The sequence below is a fragment of the Chlamydotis macqueenii genome, chromosome 3, assembly GCF_036417535.1.
Source record: "Chlamydotis macqueenii isolate bChlMac1 chromosome 3, bChlMac1.mat, whole genome shotgun sequence".
NCBI classification, from domain to species: Eukaryota; Metazoa; Chordata; class Aves; order Otidiformes; family Otididae; genus Chlamydotis; species Chlamydotis macqueenii.
This window is the reverse complement of record NC_141558.1, coordinates 48,389,195-48,409,126: the sequence shown is the minus strand read 5'-3', so window position 1 is coordinate 48,409,126 and position 19,932 is coordinate 48,389,195. Positions and strand designations below refer to the sequence as shown.

The 19,932-nt window shown below is 41.4% G+C and overlaps 1 protein-coding gene across 1 annotated transcript in view; it reads right to left on the bottom strand.

The window, feature by feature from the left end:
• The window catches only part of CRYBG1 (crystallin beta-gamma domain containing 1), a 102,470-nt gene extending 82,849 nt beyond the window's left edge, over positions 1–19,621 (bottom strand). The window contains exon 1 of the mRNA XM_086744987.1: positions 19,239–19,621. Coding sequence (XP_086601113.1) covers positions 19,239–19,621 — 383 coding nt within the window. The remainder of the gene's footprint in view (positions 1–19,238) is intronic.
• Positions 19,622–19,932: the final 311 nt, after the last annotated feature.

Here is a 19,932-nt window from a genome sequence, read left to right as displayed (position 1 = left end):
GTACTGGGTTTTAGACTGCAGAATATTTTGTCTTGATGATTTTTCAAAGTATAACACAAACCTCTCCTTTCTTAAAAAAATTTCTCCTGACTAAAGGAGCATAGATTCCTTTCCAAAATCCTAAGTAATCTCCAAAAAAAAAAAGAGCAAGGGTAAACAACTAAAGTAATCAACGCTCTCGTACTAGAATTGGTTATGCAAGGAAAAAGAACGCAGTTGTGTTCTTGTTGTATTACATACACAGTGAAACAAGTGACAATTTCAGTATCTTTGTACTTGGTCTCCAAACTCAGACCTTCGAGCGTTCTGAGAGCCTGCTCCAGGCTGCTGTGTACAGTAAATGTACACTGGAAAATAAGTTAACCTGGCAGCAGAGCTTTAGGGCTGCAAAGCTTTTTCCTGCAAAGATACAGACTCTGAAGTTTCTGTCAAAAGATATTCATTACCCATCATGCAGAACTGCATTTTTTTTCTTTGCATGAGATAATACTCCAAAGAAGCCAAGGATCAGAAAGAGGAGAGCAAGGATGCAAATAATTGCCAAATACTTGACATTTATTTTCAAGATCAATCATAGTTTAAATGTTGTAAATTGCTAAATTATAGATGTAAAAATAAAATGGCATGATTTTGCTGAAGCATCATAAAGAAATTACCTTACTAAAAGATTTGATCTGAACTATGTTTTCATCAGAAGGCAACACTGTAGCTGGGTCTGTAAGTTTGTTAATTACAAATCTTTCACATAAAAAAGTAAATGAAACGTACCATCTTCTATTAATGTTTCCATTAATTAATGGGAAAAAACCAGGAGCTACAGAAACAAGAGGACACTGAGATCTTGGTTTCGCTAATTAAAGCTAGTTCAAAATCATTTTAGTAACTCAGGTCTCACTGATTCACAGATGCAATAACGTTTTTAGGAACTTCAGGACAATGGTGACCCCACCTGTAAGCAAGACCCTGTGATTCCCAAGGCAATGATCTCTGGGGTAAGTCCAGTTGCACAAAATAACTTACAGAAGCATGCCTAATAGTCTCCTCCCTTAAAGATGTGACACAAAACTGATGAAAATGGAGGCAACAAACACTAAACTGGCTTTAAAAATTTCAGCACAAAAATCTAGAATTAACAACTTTCATTTTACACAGCCACTCACTATCAAACCAGCTCATTCATTAAAAGTTTATTTTCTCACCACATAAGTCTGTATAATTTAAGTATTAGCCCAAATCCCTTTTTATCCTCTCAGTACTGACGTTTGATCAGAAGTCACCAAATATGTTAAAATGCAATGTCACTCCCCTAAAATAAAAGGTACAGCCAAGGTATAGCCAGTATAGCCAAACACCTATGTTAATTGTCATAATACAAACCAATAAAAGCAGTAAGTGTCAGTGATGTTGAAGAAGATGGAAGCCCTCAGCTAATCGATAAACAGAGGAACGGACAAAGCAAATTGATTATGTTACACTCTGTGCTGATTTTAGCTTAATTCCACGTCCTTAAATCACTCTTTTTTAATGCTCTACTAGGCAAATAGAGAGTTGGCTCAAAAAGTAGTTTTGCTATAGAAACCTTGGCAGGCACTTAGAAAACTATTTCTGTTAAAAGGCTCTGCTCATCCCTGGTAAAAAGGCGTGCAGTTTTCATGAAAGAAAAGCTTCAGTTCCCCTTTGTTTTTATAAGCTGTATACAGCGGTATTTCTGCGCCTCGCTCTGCACACAGGTCCAAGAAAACAAACAGGCACCCTGAAAAGCCTGAGCAGACTGAACCATAGACCGCAATAACAGAAGATGCAAAATGACTGAAGGGTTTTGTTTTACAGCTAACTCTTGAAACTAGAACCACCTCTCTCCCTCAACCGTCACCTTCATTATTAAATTGTAATTCGGGCTAGATTAAAGGACAGTGGAGCAGCATAAAAGGAGGGGTAGAAAGCCAACCAAAATAAGCACATTTGTAAAGAGACTTAAGGAGACAAAAGATTTCTGAGCAGATGAAAATAATGAGACTGTTCCAGGCATATGAGACATACAGAAATCCGAGTGGAAGAAGTGAAACACTTCTGAAAATATGAGGGATGAGAAAGGTACTTTAAGAAAGGAAAAAGACAGGAGGGCAAGCACCTCTTTAACAATTAACAGAAGAAGGTCTCCTCAAGCCATTTTTTTTAAACCATGTACTTCTTACTCTTAGAGGAAATGGAAAGTAGTTTTAGGAAAAATGAATTTGTATAAACATTAAAAAATTGTCTGTACTGATTCAAGCTTTTGCAATTTGTTGTCTTCGGTTGCATACATGCTTTGTAGGCACCACATAAAAACTCAGCCCCAAATATCAAGCAATACAATGTAATCAACAGGTCAACCATATTAAAGACAAAAACAGGGCATAAGAAGTAAAATCTAGTATTATTTGCACTGCAATTACACTGACAATCTTCAGAGCCTGACTGTGGTAGGGCTTGTCCCAAGAAGTGGGTATGGCCAATAAGTGGGAAGGGAGGAGACACAATTACGCTGAAACATCTGCAATTATCATAACAGTTTTAGAACAGCAGCTGCTTCACCAGATTCATCACCACCAAGATCCAGCATCTGACAGGGAAGACTTGTGGTGGGAGGCATCAACACCAGGTGACAGCAGGTGTGAACATCAAAGCCAATTGATACGATGTGAGCAAGCTCCTGGGAGTCACCCAAGATATTACACAATGTAAGTACCTCTGTGGTCTTTCAAATCAAGATCATGGGACAGTAGTGACAGTCACCCAAATCTGATGGCATTTCTAGTAACCTCCAGGACAACAGATGTATCAATGATAACACTTCGTTACTACTTAAGTAATGATGCAGGACAGCAGGGAATGTCACACTGTGGTAAGATATGTCCAGTGGTTGTTTGAACATGGATTTGTGTTCAAATTCATGTTTACATGGATTAACAAACACAACCAGATAAGTTCAATAACAAATCTTCCAAAAAAAAAAAAAAAAGTGTACAGAGTCTACAAGGAACAAAGAAAAATTACACAAGGTTAGAGAGTGAAATAATGTTAGATGTGCAAACCTGCATTTCACTAAAGCATTAAAAAGACCATATTAAATGTATTTTGTAAGTAAAGTGGGGAAAATTTTCCTCTAATTGTGCAACAGAGTAAATACTGGGCAAAAATAGTCTTTCCTGTCTTCCCTAGGCAATCTTATTAAACTCTGAAGTCTAGGATTCATTTTTTCTTACTGTAAGCTTACTAACTACAAATATTTTAATTTTAAGAATTAGCAAGGACTTATAAAACTAAGCAGCTGCATTTGACCTCTTGTGCAACCCAGGCAATTCATTTCAAGAGCTATCAAAATGCAATGTCATTTATTCTTCCTTAAAAAAAAAAAAAAAAAAAAAATCAGCCTTAAATTTCCTTGAATAATTTGGTGACTCTTTCATTATTCTGTGTGGGTTTTAAACATATATAAAACAATATTGTTCATTATATTTATAAAGAAGAGATTAATATATTTTCACCTGTTCTTTGGTAACTTGAGTGATTTCGTACAAACCTTTCTGATCTTCAAATCACAGCTATTTCTTTTTTCTCAGTCTTCCAGAGTTTGTATGTGCATAAAACTTATCACACATCTAACTACCATGGTTCTTGCATCAACCTTTCAGTCCGGTCATGCCTTTAGTAAGGCAATCCGCAAACTGATATAAGAAACACTTCAGTCAACAACAAATCACTTACTATGGATAAGCACCTCAGAGCATGTACTGGGTCTGGCTGGGATGGAGTTAATTTTCTTCATAGCATCTCGTATGGTGCTGTGGTTTAGGTCTGTGACCAAAACCAGTGTTGATAACCCATCGATGTTTTAGCTATTGCTGAACAGTGCTTGCACAGCACCAAGGCTTTGTCCATTTCTCATGTTGTCTCCCCAGCAAGTAGGCTGGGAGGGAACAGCTGACCCAAACTGACCAAAGGGATATTCCATACCATGCAACGTCATGCGCAGCAATAAAAACTATGTGCATGTGTGCTGGGGCGTGTCTTTCCAAAGTAGCTGCTGCTCAGAGGGTGGCTGGGCATCAGTCTGCTGGTGGTAGTTGGCGAGTGATTGATTGTGCATCACTTGGGGTTTTTTTCTCCTTCACTTGTTCATCTAGCCTTATGAGATCATCCTTATCATCTTCCCATGAGATTTTCTTGCTTTTGCTTTTCCAGTTCTCTTCCCTATCCCACCGTCAGGGGTGAGTGAGCGAGGGAGGGACTGGCGAGTCAACCCATCACAAATACTCAGACCCGATGAGCTTTTTGTAGATGCATTGGATGTTCCTCATACTGTTCTTTGCACCAATTTCATAAAGGGCAAAGCATGCCCAAACTTTCAGTTTCCTTATGAGCATGCCACCCTAGGTTGCCTGATCTGTAGAGAGAGTAGTTGCACAAGGTGACTATGGAAAACATATCTTCAGGAAAGCTACATATCACACTAAAAAAAAAAAAAAATCCTTTCCTTTATTTGTGATTGTCCACAGGAACACAAGTGAATAATTACAAAGGAATAATCAGTCAACTCAGAGGTGGGAAGTAAAGGGAGTTCAAGAACTGTTTTGCTGAATATACCATCAAATCTGGATGCCCTAAGAAACTGTGTAGTACTTTATGAATACGAAACTGTAAAACCATTGTTTGGAATGCTTAAATAAGATAAAGACAGCTTTTAACCATGCTGGAGGTTCTACTTTCAGAGCCCCAGCAGCCTTGGTCAGTTTGGCAAATCTGTTATCCAGAGGTCACTTGTTTATAGGCACAGGCTCTGCTCCCGAGGCTCTGCTACAACACTGGCTGGCTCTTTGATGTGGGGATATGTTGCCACTCCATCATATCTTAGACCTTAGCTCTGTGAAATCTTTTCACTTGTAGGGTGCTCATCTACAGACAAGCACTTCATCTTGAAAGGATGAGCTGGGAACAGGATCTTCAATGCCTGTGAACTCAGTTTATGTCTTACAAACATCTTCTTGCCCTGGGGACTGCTCCTGGGTGGATGCAGGGCTGAAGGGTCCCTCACTGGGGCCCTGTCCAACACAAACACTCTGCACCCCTAGACTGCCTCAGAAATCATCTTTTCTTTCCAGGACCCACCCACATTGTCAAAGACAGATAATATTTACATCCATCACATCCTTCTAGATGCCTGCAAATGGCCAGGAGTCATAGAGAAAGGCAACACCCTTCCTCCACAGCAATAGCCTTGGTGCCAAAGGCAGCAGGGCCATCATGGGAACTGAATGCTGTCAGCAATGCAGTTTCAGGTCCTGGAGCATTAGTCAGTGTTACCTGCTGCTCAGATGCCCTGATGGATCCTGGGTTCTCTCTCAAATATAACCTGGCACCCTGGGCTGTGCCAGCACTGGTACTGAATGCCACAGTGGCCAGCAAGGATGGGATAACAAGATGCCATAGGGATGATCAGTGTCCAAACTGTTTCCGTATGGCCATTTGCCTGTGAACCAGCCCTGGGAAACAGGCAGAAGACACCAGCAGTATCACAGCATCTATTCCTCACCCTGGCACTTTGGAAACAGGTCACCAACATCAGAAGCTGCATGAGCATCACTGGAAAATATTCACGCTTCCAGTTTTGGGAGGTGCTCGCTACTCCTCCAGATCCTCCTGATCACTGCCTTGTTTGTTCATGTGTCCTTCAGCTCTGTGAAATTTGTGAGGAGGGACCTAAACCAGTGGACCTAGGCTTATAAAAAACATTGAAAAATTAAGTTAAAAGTTCCCCGAGAACAAGAAGCTTGCACCAAGGCTGAGGAGTGACTGAAACACATGAAGATGTTTAGCCCTCTGTTCCTCTGATATGAAACAAAAGTGGCAGCAGCAGATCTATGGATACCTACTGTTTCTCTCTTTTAGACCAATTTCTAACATCTCCTGTAAAAAAACTGACCTTAAAGTTTAGAAAACAGAATAATCAAAAGACTCTCCAAAGCTTAGTGTTCACAGGGTAAAATTACAAGTAAAGGAGAGGCAAGCAAGGGCAACCCAGGGAAGAGAGAAAAAAAGCTCAATCAAGTAAATCTGTCCACATTTCAGTATCCACTTAGATAGGATTTAATTTAATGGCAGTCAATATACTTTATTTCACAGCTGTTTCCCTTACACCCTTTACATTATAAAATAAAGTTTAGTATTAAGAAGTAACTCAGTGTGGGAATTTTTTAGTTTTATGTGTGGCATCCAGAAAATCATATGAAGTAAGGGTTTTTTTAAAGCAATGTGACGAACAATACTACGATTTACTGAGAGAGATGAATATGCCCACAGAGAGTTCAAAAGGAGAGCTGGATGTTTTACTGCCTCAGAAATATAGAAAATGTGACTAGAGAGGTAAAGGCAACTGCATGTGTTCTTCCCACAAACTGAGTAAGATGCTACTTGGAAGAGGGCTCAAAACTCTTTTCAAAGGTAGAAACTGCTCAACCACTAGATGGAATATCCCATCATGAAACAAAAAAAAAAATCTGCCCTTGGAGAATTACACCCCAATTGCTTTTGAAAGGAACAAAAGCAAGCACGTGTATTTCACGCACGCCATGGCCTGCTACTGCCAACACGTGGCAGTCACGCCTGCTTCATTAGATGACAGGAACACCTAATTTGTCAGCAGCAAGATTTATTTATAGTCATCTTCAAGTGTCATAGACATCCTGCTAGTAAGAAAATGCAGTCAATAAATCAACATGTATATGTTAGAATTAAAACAAGTATTATGTGTTGTATATGAAATTAATTTTTATATTATTAATTTATATTCAGTAAATCTACCCTACACACCTACACTGCAATACAGGCTGTAAATCGGTGAATCCTCTAGAAGCAGACAAAAATATATTTCAAAATCATAAGACAAACAGATTAGATGGTGGACAGCCAGGGGAATATTATCTCCAGAAGAACTGAAGGAATTGCATGTTGGTAAAAAATGAGCAGTATTACTGACGGAAGATAAATCTGTCTGTCTTAGTTACAGAGAGGCACAACCGGGAAATAAATGTTAAACTCTATCAAACTCTTACGTTCTGTGGAACAAAGTCAGAAATGATACCTCTCAGTGTGGGAAGAAATGAATAGATGATAATAGCTCTTTGTTTTGGCAGCTCTCCCAGGGTAATGACTGGAGGGTTCAACTTCAACTGGAAAAGCATACCCAACCCATCATTGGAAGAGAAGGAATTCCATGGACCGTAATAAAGAATTATGGGAACAGAGAACTTCTGGACTTTAATAAATCTTATGAACCACAGAGAAACAAATTATCAAAACGTGAAGTCCTCAGAGCATAAATTGCTTGCTTTAAGATGGATACAGGACAAGCGCAACTTCTGCAGACAACAGCATGGGGCAAGGGGAACACAGTTTAACAGAATTACATGAAGGAAATATGCCAAAGGCTGGCAAATAACTCTGATCTAACTTAGAAGAGATTAGACATGTCCAAACCGGTATACAGAGGTTTCTTTTTCTTTTAAAACCAAACAAAAGCAAGCAAACCGAAATGGTAGAGTATGGCAAGTTAGACATTTACAACTGTAGTGATATTAAGGAATCACCCTGATCATATTTAGTAAAATCACCCCAAAAAAAATGAAAAAGATTGCAAAGAAAACAACTACTAAATAAACCTAGGATGACAAACTAGATAAACAGGCAAGCAGCAGTGAGAAGTGATTCAGATACCTTTCTAACAGTAATAAAAAACCCCTCATGGACCAATTGTATTTCATACTTTTAAAAGAAACTCATCAGAATATTAAAACATAAATAGTCATCACAAAAATCAGAATAAACCAGGCCACACTACAATGTCATAAAAAATACTGTTGTGCTCAATATTTCAACTTGCCAGAGCTCAATTAAACACAGAATTTGAGAATTTAAAGTTGCCAAGTTTTTTTGCCAGATACTTCCTGTTCAATTCCCCCTCAGCGAGCACCTCTGGAACGTGTAATCATCGCTCAAATACCGCCGTGTAAGCCCTGAACTATTATTATTCCCTTCAATGCTGCCCCACTGGTTTAGCAGCTAGTGGGACATTCTTCCGGCCCCAGCAGCTTGCCAGCTCCCAACAGGGTCACGCACAGCTTCTGAGTACTGTACTGCAAGGTGGGAAGAAAAGAGAAATATCCCACTTAAACAAGGTTCATTTGGGATGGAGAGCATTTGTGAAAATACTCAGGTCTAAATTACCACACAGTTTTACATACTAGTAAACATTTGTAACTGAGGTCACTTTTTGCTCCTGTTTTCGAATTATAAGTCTTACTGCCACATTGTATTTAGTATTTACAGAAAAAAGGTACTTTTCACATAACAAAAAAAAAATAAAGTTTGTCATCTGACTAGATTTACTTCTGACAAAGTTACATTATGAAGTATGTGCTGATTTTCTACTTTTTTCATTTATAAGACATTCTTAGCACATTGGCACACATGTAAAAGTTGTTTGGGATAAGACTCTTATTTGTTTCGAATTTCACTTCATAAAAGTTAAACATCTGCTAAACTATGCTTTGATCCAAACACAGTATGCTTGCACTAACAATCACTTCTTAAAAGTCAAGATGAGAAGCCAGGTATCTTGACAGAAAAAGCTGCATTTAGGCCTTAGAAATTTTTTTTGATCATTTTATTAAATGTAATGAGCCAGCAGAGAGTACTGTCATATCCCTACACATTTTTTTTTAATGAAAACATGAAATCCCATAATGAAAACATGAAATCTCTCCCATAGAATTTACCTTACTCATAAATTTCTCTCAGATAAAACACTAAAATCCTGCATTAAAACTATTAGCTTTACCTTACTTCAAAGGCTGTCTATAGTAAAGATTTCTATTTGTCACAAGCAAATAAGATCTAGATCTTATTACAGAGCTGGATAGTTCAATTACCAGTCGCTCCAAGCCACGGATACACGGCCTAAGATAGTGCAGCTCTGGCTGCCTTTGGATTTCTACTCTACCAACAGAGAGGACAGAAACCTCCATAATTCCAATTTGTTAGAACTTTAAAGATGAGCATTTTCCTGAAAACATCACCAGGTTTCATCCCAAATACCGAAGAGCCTCCATGAATCCCTAGCTATGCTCAATTTCCAACACGTGACAGAAATGGGTACCAAGCTATTCACTGGGAACCAATTTCACATGAATAGACTTACCACCTGCGGGACTGTCATCTGTATTGTATTTAAAATGCACCTCTGTGGAACGTTTATAGGCCTCTCAACCTCTTTTTCAATTCTTCACCTCATACACACCCTTTAAATTACACAAGGACTATAAAGCCTGATGAGTTCCACTCTGAGATTGTAAATGATATGTATTCATTCAGAGCTTTTGAAAGGTGCCAGCTTTTTTTTGGTCTTTTGTGCTGTATATATCTATTTGCATAGAGAAACCATAGTCAAAATCAATCTCCATTATTCTAGGCGTTTGATAAACACACAACCCAAACCACTACAGCCTGGGAGAGATTACTCAGTAAACAAACGACACAGACAAAAGGTGTGAGAAAAAGATTTCTTATTGCCTAAACTGAAGACAGACAAAGTTGCCTCCCACTGAATAATTTAAGGAACCCAGCCTCAAATCAGAAGCATCCCACAAAAGGTTAACTCGGAACATGTCTACATGGTGGGGTGAGGCAGATGTGTGTGCTCAATGTGCCCAGTTTTAAAAAAGGTTAAAAAGCAGTGCTGGTTTGCAAGTCGTGTCACCGTCTTAGTTAGGTGCTCTGTCTGCACATTTGTCCTATCAGGCTGAACATGTGAGCTTATTGCTCACATATTGTGAGCTGTAAAAACAACAATTAATCAGCCCAATCGATCAACAGTGTGAGCTATCTGTGTCTATGCTAGCTATATTAGCCCATCTATGTTGCTTCCATACAGAAAGTACCTTGCTTCTAGACAACTTCTAACCCAAGAAGACCAAACATGCATAAACCTACGCCTCTTCTTGCGACCTAGTCGCACAGGTAAGCATATAGAGCTAACACCAAAGGTAACATGAAGGTTGCCATTTCTGTTACTGTCAAACATATTTAGAAAAAAACAAGCTTGACAATTTCTTCCTCTTCATGAAGTACACAAATATTCTTCAAATAGAAAGAACATAAGGTAGATATCCTTCCATTTCCATTCCTATTTTCTCCCCTACTGCTTCAGCTTCTGCACCTAGCTAAGGGAGATAACAAAGATGCTTCAACAGAGGACAAGAGGTAAGTTTCAGCACGTATCTACAGGTGTCTTCCCTACACCACGGAGTATGAATTATTTGCACTTAATCTGCAAATTGGAAATCATGGGTGAATCATCAGAACACTTTCCTTGAAGACAGAGATGGCACTATAATGTTACAGACTCTTATTAGTAATCATACGGTGCGGTTTTATGCCAAACGTGCTTATACTGTCCCAAAATTCTAAACATACGTTCCATCACAACGGTGACAGAATTACCAGTTACTCACTAAATGATTCATAAATGACACGGGATTCCCAGCCAAGGGAATTCCACTGCCTGGCCATTGTGGAATGTCCACTGTGAAATCCCAACTGGTGGTTTCAAGGAATTCAAATTATGGAAACCAAAACAAACAGATCAGTAAAACCTACTGGAAGCCAAAGAATATGAAACTATAGACACTCCCCCCCCAAAAAATCCATAGGTTCACTATGATGGAATTACCTTGTACTTGTCAGTGCCAAGTCTCTGCAAGTCCTTGGTTCTCACATTATTCTACTAGCAGACATTATCAGGAACATGTCCTTGTGACAATGAAGGCTACCTGTACATCTCCAGTACAAGAAAAGTGTACAAAACGGCATGAGTACAGAAAAGGGCCACCAAGATGCTTAGGTGCTGGGGTATGATGTACAAGGAGCTCCTGGAGGAGTAAAATCTGGCTACCTAACAGGAGCCAGCCTCTCCTCAGAGGTGCGCAGGGATGACCCGAGAAGAGAAGGATACCAGTTGCAGCGTGAGAAACTCTGATTAGACCTAAGGACAAATTTTCACAGTCTTCACACAGAAGTTGTGGAGTCTCTGTCCATGCAGATATTCATCACTTGACTAGACAAAGACCTGAGCAACCCAATCTAACCTCAGGGCAGGATCTAACATTGCAGTCGGCCCTGCCTGCAGTGGGGAGTTGGCCAAAATGAGCTCCAGAGGTCTCTTCCAACCTAAATCAACCTATTTTATATCTATGGTATAATGAGGAGAGCATTCTGATGATTGTCTGCCAGGAAAAAACACACAACATCCTCACTTCCTCTCCTCACAAGTCCACTGATATTAGAGGTTCTCTCCTGCTCTCTTAGCGTTAATTAGAAGTCACCTGTGACTCTACATGAGCCCTGAGAGACTGTGTTGTAGCACCTGCTCCTGGCCACAGAAGAAGGACAAATGCAAAATGACAGTTTCCACCAGGTGGAACATTAACTTTTTCTGCTCAGCTGTTTAGAGCCCGATCAAGCTCTGCGAGCTTGGGCACAGGTCCTCGCCGATTCGAATGGCATCCAACAGCATTCCTGACCTACAGCCTTGCCTCAACAGCAGCACCACAACTGTGGCACCAGCGACAGCTGAAAATACTTGAGAGACAATATAATAGTACCTTACAAAGATGAAATGGCAACTATAGAGTAAAAGGACGCACTACGCCCCTCTGCGTACAGTTCTCGAAGTCCTTATGGAGTGACTCTAATGGTAGAAGGACCGCTGTAATCAACATAAGGTATCCCTAAAGAGGAAAACCAGATTTTTTTTTGTCAAAATAGCAGTTGTGCTTCTGGTGTCAGGCTTGACCTGAAACATGGGATTCGAGGAATTCAAACATGTCTGTTTTACAGATTTTCATAGTTCAGAACATTCTTTTAAAACTTAGTTTGGTTGGCTTTATAACTGTAAATTCTAGACAAATCAAGGATTCATGTAGTAAAAAGTACTGTTTTATCCAACTAATAGTCTTTCATTTTCATTTCAGAATTTCCAATTACAGTTCCAAAGTGAGGCTGATGAAAACTGACAGTGGTTTTGCACTCTTGAGAACAAAGGATATGGACAAGATGATAATTTATTTTCTTTAAATGAATACTATGCTTTTTTGCAGGGGGCACCAAAAGAGACAATTAATCACTTATATTGATCAGTCTTTGCCTACCTTTCCCTTCTTGTCTTCAAGGAGCACTTAATGATGAAATATTTCATGAGAGATTGTGCTAGCTCACAGTATTTTGCTGCATGAACAAACATGCACGAGAAGGTAAACTGTACAGCAGAAAGTTTGCTAGGTGTAAGATGTGACCAACGCATAGTATATACAAAGATATCATCGAATCATAGAATGGTTAGGGTTGGAAGGGACCTTCAAAGGTCATCTAGTCCAAGCCCCCTGCAAGAAGCAGGGACATCTCCAACCAGATCAGGTTGCTCAGAGCCCCATCCAGCCTGGCCTTGAACATTTCCAAGGATGGGGCATCCACCACCTCTCTGGGCAACCTGTGCCAGTGTTCTACAACCCTCATTGTAAAAAAATTTTTCCTAACATCCAATCTAAATCTACCTCCCTTTATTTTAAAACCATTACCCCTTGTCCTATCACAACAGGCCCTACTGAACAGTCTCTCCCCAAATACACTATTATTAGATACATTACATGCATGCAAACCATTGATTTTTTTTTTCTGTCTGTTTTGAAAGCTGGAGAAGGGATTTATCCCCTTGCACAGAAACATCTGATTATAGAACAGTTCCTCATGTTTCTACTCTATTTTACTAAAAGCTGCTAAAGGAAGAACTGCCTAGTGTTAACAGTTCCCCATGTTTCCTATTATAAAATTCCATTTCCAGCAGCCTTTAACTTTCCTAAGCATTGCCATTTCGGCTAAAATTCTGCAAATGAGACCTTGGTCAAGTAGTTTCCTCTCCCCTTCCTCCTGCTTCCCCTGTTTTCTCTCCATAACCACCTGTTTGCTTTCCACAACTTTCCCATGACTTGCCCAGCTTTCCCTGTGAAACACACCAGAAGTGGAGATGAATCCTAGTTCCCTAAAGAAACTTAAAATCTCTTAACCACAATGAACTGAATAACACAGAAATTCTGCAGAAAATGAGTCTTTAAAAGTAGATTGCTTGTGAATAAAGAAGGTGCCTTAAAGTTGCACATGAAAAATCAGAACATGGTTTTTGAAGCTCAGGACTGTTTGACTTTGCACTGTAGCATCTCCTGCACGGAAGTATCAGCCTGTGGACTCCTCTGTATCAGGTAACATGGATGGAATTCAGCTGCCAAAATTCAGATGTTGGAGGCGTTACCCTCAAGCGGCTTTTAAAGTCAATGAGGAGAAACTGGCACTTCTAAGACGCAATTCATTCAGCCTGGTTTAGACACTCACCTTAGGGTGAGATGAATTGCACACCAGACGTGCCTATTTGCCCTCCTTGATTATAAAGGGAATAACTAGTTCAGATGTAGGTATCTAAAATTAGAGGATATGGATCCCATCTTGTACTTGTATATGAAGTAAGTCAAACTAATTATATTCACCGTTTCAATAACAGATATTAATTTCTATCTAAACATTGTCCTGCCTACATCCTGAGGCCATCACAGATAAAATAAAGCATCACTCCTCTGTTTGCTCCATGCAACCCACTAGAGAACAAAGGCTGAACTGCTTGACGCAAACCTCAAGAGGATGAAAAGGGAGGGGAAAATTGGACAGAGAGTTATAGGATCAAGGGAACGTGACAAAAAGAAAAGGAAGACATGAGAAAGCAGTGTTAAAGAGTAGAGAGTGAAAACTGCTGTTTCACTGAATGGTACTCACTGAATTGGTATGCATTCAATCTTTAATATTGGTTTTAGCACTCCATGCTTTATTAAGTGCCAACTGTATGTACCTGCATTCAGTATGGGCTTTTTGTTTGTGCATCCTCCTGGGTGATTTCCACAATGATGTTTTATAACAATAATTTCTCAAAATACCTTTATATTTTTGTTTGTCGCTATTTCAAAGTGTGGATCTGACATGCTAAAACCAAAGGTGTCAAGACTAGGACCCAGCTTGAATAGGCAAGAACCTGCTTTTTCACAACAGTCCTTGTTTTAATAGACATTTAACTATTCAGTGCAGAAGTCCTATCACCTCAATGGTACTCAGCACTACTACGGATCAGATCCACCTGAATACAGTAGGGTACACCATCTTTCCAAATTAAACAGGCAACAAAGGCAGAAGCACCCCAAAAAATAAGGAAAAAATCCTTGATTGTGAATGGCATGAGTCCATTGACTCATTTTATTTTTTGAGATTTTTTTTTCTAATTTAAGGGAAAAAAAAAACATGAATAAAGAAAGTTATCAATTCTTCTGCATCACAGAAGTCAGAAATGAGATCCCACTCTTCCCTACCAGGATCTACCCTTCCACTGACATCCAGCCGGGCTGATCAGGAAGGCACCAGCAGCCTTATTGGTCCCAACTTTCTAGACTGTCATTTGATTTTTTAAAGGACAAAATGAAAAGGAGATTGCTCTTCGTACTGGTGTTTTCACAGCCACCAAACCTGCAAAATTAGCAGCACAGAAACAGCGGCTGATGTTAAACTCATGCAGGAGACACTGACTACTTTCATGCCACAGGTGTCATTATGTAGATTTTCACAGGACGGTATTTTTTAACTCTTAAGAATGCAAACAAAGTGAATGTTTTAGCATGCCATGCCTCTTCCTAGAAACATATTTTTTTAAAATAAGCACTGATTTCCTCATTAGGTCACAGTATGGATAAAATTTGAGCAAAAAAAAAACCATTCTGCATTTAATTATTTGACCATGATAGTTTAAGAGAACCTCTTTCCTCTGTAAACCAAAATTAAACTAATAAATCTCTATTCCTAAGGCATTATGCCTACATTACAGAGTACCAAGAATTATACTGCAAACATAATTACCCTTTCCCATTTACACTTCCCATAAAGTAAGTACAACCAGGATCAGCTGTAAACATCCTCATTCAATCTTGCAAAGAACACAGGTGAACAATTCCATTTTTACTTTCAACCAAACAATGCAGAAATGTGAAGTTACACATACAAAGTAAATTGAGTTGAGGGTTCGTATTTTACCATTTAACATGGCTGACTGTTTGACCTTTTTCTACATTTTATTCTTCTCAATCAGTCAAACTGCTCATGTTCTGTGTTATTATAAGCTCTGTTTTGCACAGGGTGAAACATTTGTTCCTCATCTTTCTGCAAAATGTAATGTTACCTGTGGGCTCTGAAGCACAGTTCCTTCAACTCTTCTAATACAGAAGTCAAAGAAGAGTAACTCAAAGAATATGAAAGTAGAGAAGAGACATCAGATCTTGGTCTCACCACCACTTTCTCCACACAACATTTATTCACATTCAACATGTCTCCTGAATGTGTGTGTTCCTCTCTGAGATAAGGTATAATTACTCCACAATCTAACTTTCCTTGGATGTAGCCTAATGCTGTTTCCCTTTGCTTATTTTTATGCTAATACTGAACCCTAATTCATTTTTGTTCCCTGCCAAATCATTGTAGAATAACAGTACATAGGTTTCCTTGCCTTCACGTATTTCATATGTTGAAGGCAAGCTGAGTCGAATTTAATCAGGGGAAAGAAAAGTAGTAAAAACAATGGGTGTTGCTGATGATAGCAGTTCTAGCATGCTCAATACCAAGGCCAACACCAAATTATCAGTGTTTCTTGAAACGGAGGAAGTAACAAGTAGGAAGAAAATGTCCTCTTCTTTCATGGTGATTACATTGACACATTATGGGCAAGAATCTAGCTACTGTCATTTATGTTTTAGCCAACTCATAACTGGACTGAAGTAACTTGTCTGGTCTTGACCATAAAATACCAAAAGCTCCAGATTCATAGAGTAGCATACATTGTGAGAAAGACTGCTAAACAATCACGCCCCAAAGATATACAATTTTCTTTGTCCTCCTGTAGTCAACTTCCTTCTCCAAAGTTCAAATTCAAGTCACCATCTTAATTTTTAAAGTTGCCCTTGGGTGGAGATCGGTCAATGAGGTGCTGGAGCACGTCCAAAGAAGAACAAGAAAGCTGGTGAAGGGTCTAGAACACAAGTCTCATAAGGAGCAGCTGAGGGAACTGGGGTTGTTTAGTCTGGAGAAGAGAAGGCTGAGGGGAGACCTTGCTGCTCTCTACAACTGCCTGAAAGGAGGTCACAGCAAGGTGGGTGTTGGTCTCTTCTCCCAAGTAACAAATGATACAATGAGAAGAAACAGCCTCAAGTTGTGCCAGGGGAGGTTTAGAGTGGATATTAGGAACAATTTCTTCACCAAAAGGGTTGTCAAGCACTGGAACAGGCTGCCCAGAGAAGTGGCGGAGTCACCATCCCTGGAGATATTTAAAACACGTGCAGATGTGGAGCTTAGGGACATGGTTTAGTGGTGGACTTGGCAGTGCTAGGTTAACAGTTGGACTTGATGATTTTAAAGGTCTTTTGCAACCTAAACGATTATATAATTCTATGATAATGTCCAAGACATGACAACTTTGTAGGGACATGACTTCGAAAGGATCAAGTAAAAACTGGTTTCTTAGTATGGCACGGTTTTCTACAGCATGATGACAATTATCATTCTTTTCATTCTTCTATTTCACTGCACCTTCTTCTGTGTAGAGGCTTTTGCTGGAAAAAAAGAGACTAGAGGAGTTCATCTGGCTTCCCTGATTTAACCCCAGACACCCATGAAGAGAGGCAGTACAACACAAACTTCATTGAGACCAGAAAAGCCATACCTGTAGCTTCAAGTCTAAAGGAGCTGGACTGCTTGTTTGGTTTTTATGTAAGATTTTTTATGCCATATTGGCTCTCTTCAAGGCAAGTAACTAACAGCAAGGAAAAGTATTTGCTACCTGAAAAAAATAACTTAAGAATAGCAAAACAGCTCATCAGATAATTTTTAACCCGGAGTATCACATGAATAGGTGTCTTCAAACTGCCAACTGTCATGCTAGTTATGTGCCAAACCATGTCTCTCTCATAGCAAAAGCCATGACCATTTATTAAACATCTCAAATTTTCAAAATTATCAGTGTTAAAAGCATACTTTTATTTGGCCTTTAAAGCATTCTTGCAACCATGCACTACAGCCTACCATTCATGTAATAAAAATACAATACTTCAAATAATGTCTTTTGAGAAATGTTATCATAACCTTCAACATATTAAAAAAATGTATTGAGTGGCTTTAGCTGTGTATTGAAGGCTTTGTTTATTCTATTTCTTAAAAAAATCAGGGTGGTAGAAAGCTACAGAAACAAAAGAAGTTTGTGCTCTCGGAAGATGACTGACTGCAGGTAGTGATGATGACATACCCGTGTATCTCCACATGCTGAAGCACAAGCTCAACCTGTTATCAATAGTAGAAGGATTGGTTCCCTGACCAAAAAAAAGAAAAAAAAAAACCCCAGTATTTTGTAACAGGAGTTACAACCCTATCATTTCAGAAGCCTTGCAATTATCAAACTTCACTTGTATTTTAGGGACAGAACTTGATAACAGCAAAAACATCCTCCAGCTTCTTCAGGTATGAGAACTGAACCCCACATCCCATACAACATTTCTGGTTTGCTTTGGCACTGTAGACTTAGCAAGGCACCTGAAAGAAAAAGGAACTCACACCTGGATTAAAGACTTATCTCACCTTCCTCGCCATTCATCTGGACTCATCAAGATACTCTGTTCAGTTTTGAGCCCCCCCAACATAAAACAGATGTCCATAAGCTGGGGTGAGTTGAGCATGGAGCCCCAAGATCCTCAGGGGCTGGTTCTCTTGCCCTGAAAGGAGAGGCTGGGAGAGTGGGGCTAGTTCAGCCCAGGGAAGAGGTGACCTCAGAGAGGACCCATCATCTGCCTACCAATATGCGTGCGAGGGTCACCAAGGAGAGCCAAGAGGCTCTTCAGTAGCACATGGCAGGAGCAGGACAGGCCAAAAATTGAAAGAAGAGATGTTCCAACTTTGTACTAGGAGAAACTTTCTCAGACGTAGGGAGGGATGTAGCTTGCCACAGAAGCTGTGTACTCACTGTTCTTGGAAGACTTCAAAACTCAACTGGACACAGTCCTGAGCAACTCAGGCCTGAACTCAGAGCCGACCATGCTTGGGGCTCCCTTCCAGCCTGACTTATGCTATGATTCCCTTCTGTTTTATCTGGCTTTTGGAAAGCAGAAGAGGGTCTGTTCCTGGTTGAGGTCACCTGCAGCATCAACCTCAGCTCGGCTACCCAACAAAATGAAATACAAAATTTCCTGGTTTAACAGTTCTGAAAAGCAGATTTCTTTTTCTTTTCCCTATACATATGTAAACATAAGCTCACTTTTTTTTTTCCTTTTACAAAAGAAGTTGGTGTTTAAAGTTTTCAATAATACATTTCAATACCAAATGCAAGCATCTTTACACTAGGGTCAAGTTCACACATATACATCATGTCTATTTTTAAGCAAGTGCTAGCCATTTTCTGTACAGCTAATATATATATTAACACACAGAACCACCTTCTGTAACCGACAGATTTCTCAGCCTGAACCAAACACCTGAGAGAGCAACAACTTAGAACATTAGTTGAGGTTTTTTTTTAAATCCAAGTAGCACTGACATCTTGTTGCACGGCTCACGCTGTTGAAACCTGAGCAGCATTAACCACGGCGGTTTTAGACGAAATCCCAGGTACCCCATACCCTGCTGTGACTGACCTTCACGTCGAAAGCCTCTACCGCTCACTGCTCACGGGGCCCTTCGAACCGCGCCGCGGAGCAGGAGCTGCGGGGTGGACCGCAGGAAAGCGGTGTCAACCCCTTCTCCCTTCTCTCCCTCCTTTACTACCGTCCGGGAAAAGCCGGCGCGGAGCCAACCCACCGCTACGGAAGAGTAAAAGCTGTTCGGGCACTCCATGAAGCTGTTTTGGGCCAGGAAGGTTGGGGACGGGGGTATGCGGAGGCGGCTGCGGAACACCCGCTCTCCTCCTCCGAAGGGACAAAAAAAACCCTCACACCACCCGGCCCGCAGCCGTGCCCTGCTCGCCGACCCCACGCACGGCGCCTCCCGCCCGCCCTCCCGCCTCCACCCCACGCCGGGGTCGCGCTTACCGCGGGGCCGGCGAGCCGAGAGGAGAAGCGGGCGGCGAGGTGCAGGCGGGAGCGGCACCGCCGCCTCCCCGGGGCTGCCGCTCCTTCTTCTTCGGGCGCCAGTGGGGGAACGCGGGGCGCCGCTTGGGCGCGGAGGAGGGCGGGCGGCGGCGGGGGGAGGCGGTGGCCGCCGACCCCCCCTCGGGCTCCGAGTCCTCCGACTCGCTGCGACCGAAGAGGCGCTGGAAGCGGCCGCGCCGCGCCATGCCGCGCTCCGCGGCGGCGGGGCGGGCGGCGGGGCTGTGCGCGGCGGCGGAGGAGCCGGTACCCTCCCGCCGGCAGCCGGGGCAGGAGCGGCAGTGGCAGCGCGGCGCGGCCGGCGGTTTCGGGCTCTCGGCGGGCATGGACGGGGCAGCGGTGGTAGCCGCCCGCCTCGGTGTATGCGTTTAATAAGGTGATTCCCTCCCTCCGTCCGTCCCTCCCTGCCCACCGCCGGTCGCGTCGGTCCCTCCCCGCCGCGGGAGCCGCGCCGCTGCAGGCTGCCCGCCGGTCGCACAGGAAGGGAGGGAGGCGGCCCGCCTGTGATCTGTGCCCAGGGTGCCCATTAAGGGGCCATTATCTTGTTATTGTTGTTGTTTTCGGCTAAGCCTCAGGTGTGCCCCGCGCCCCGGACACTTGTGCAAGCGGCGGGGAAAAGCTGCGCGCACGGCCGCCC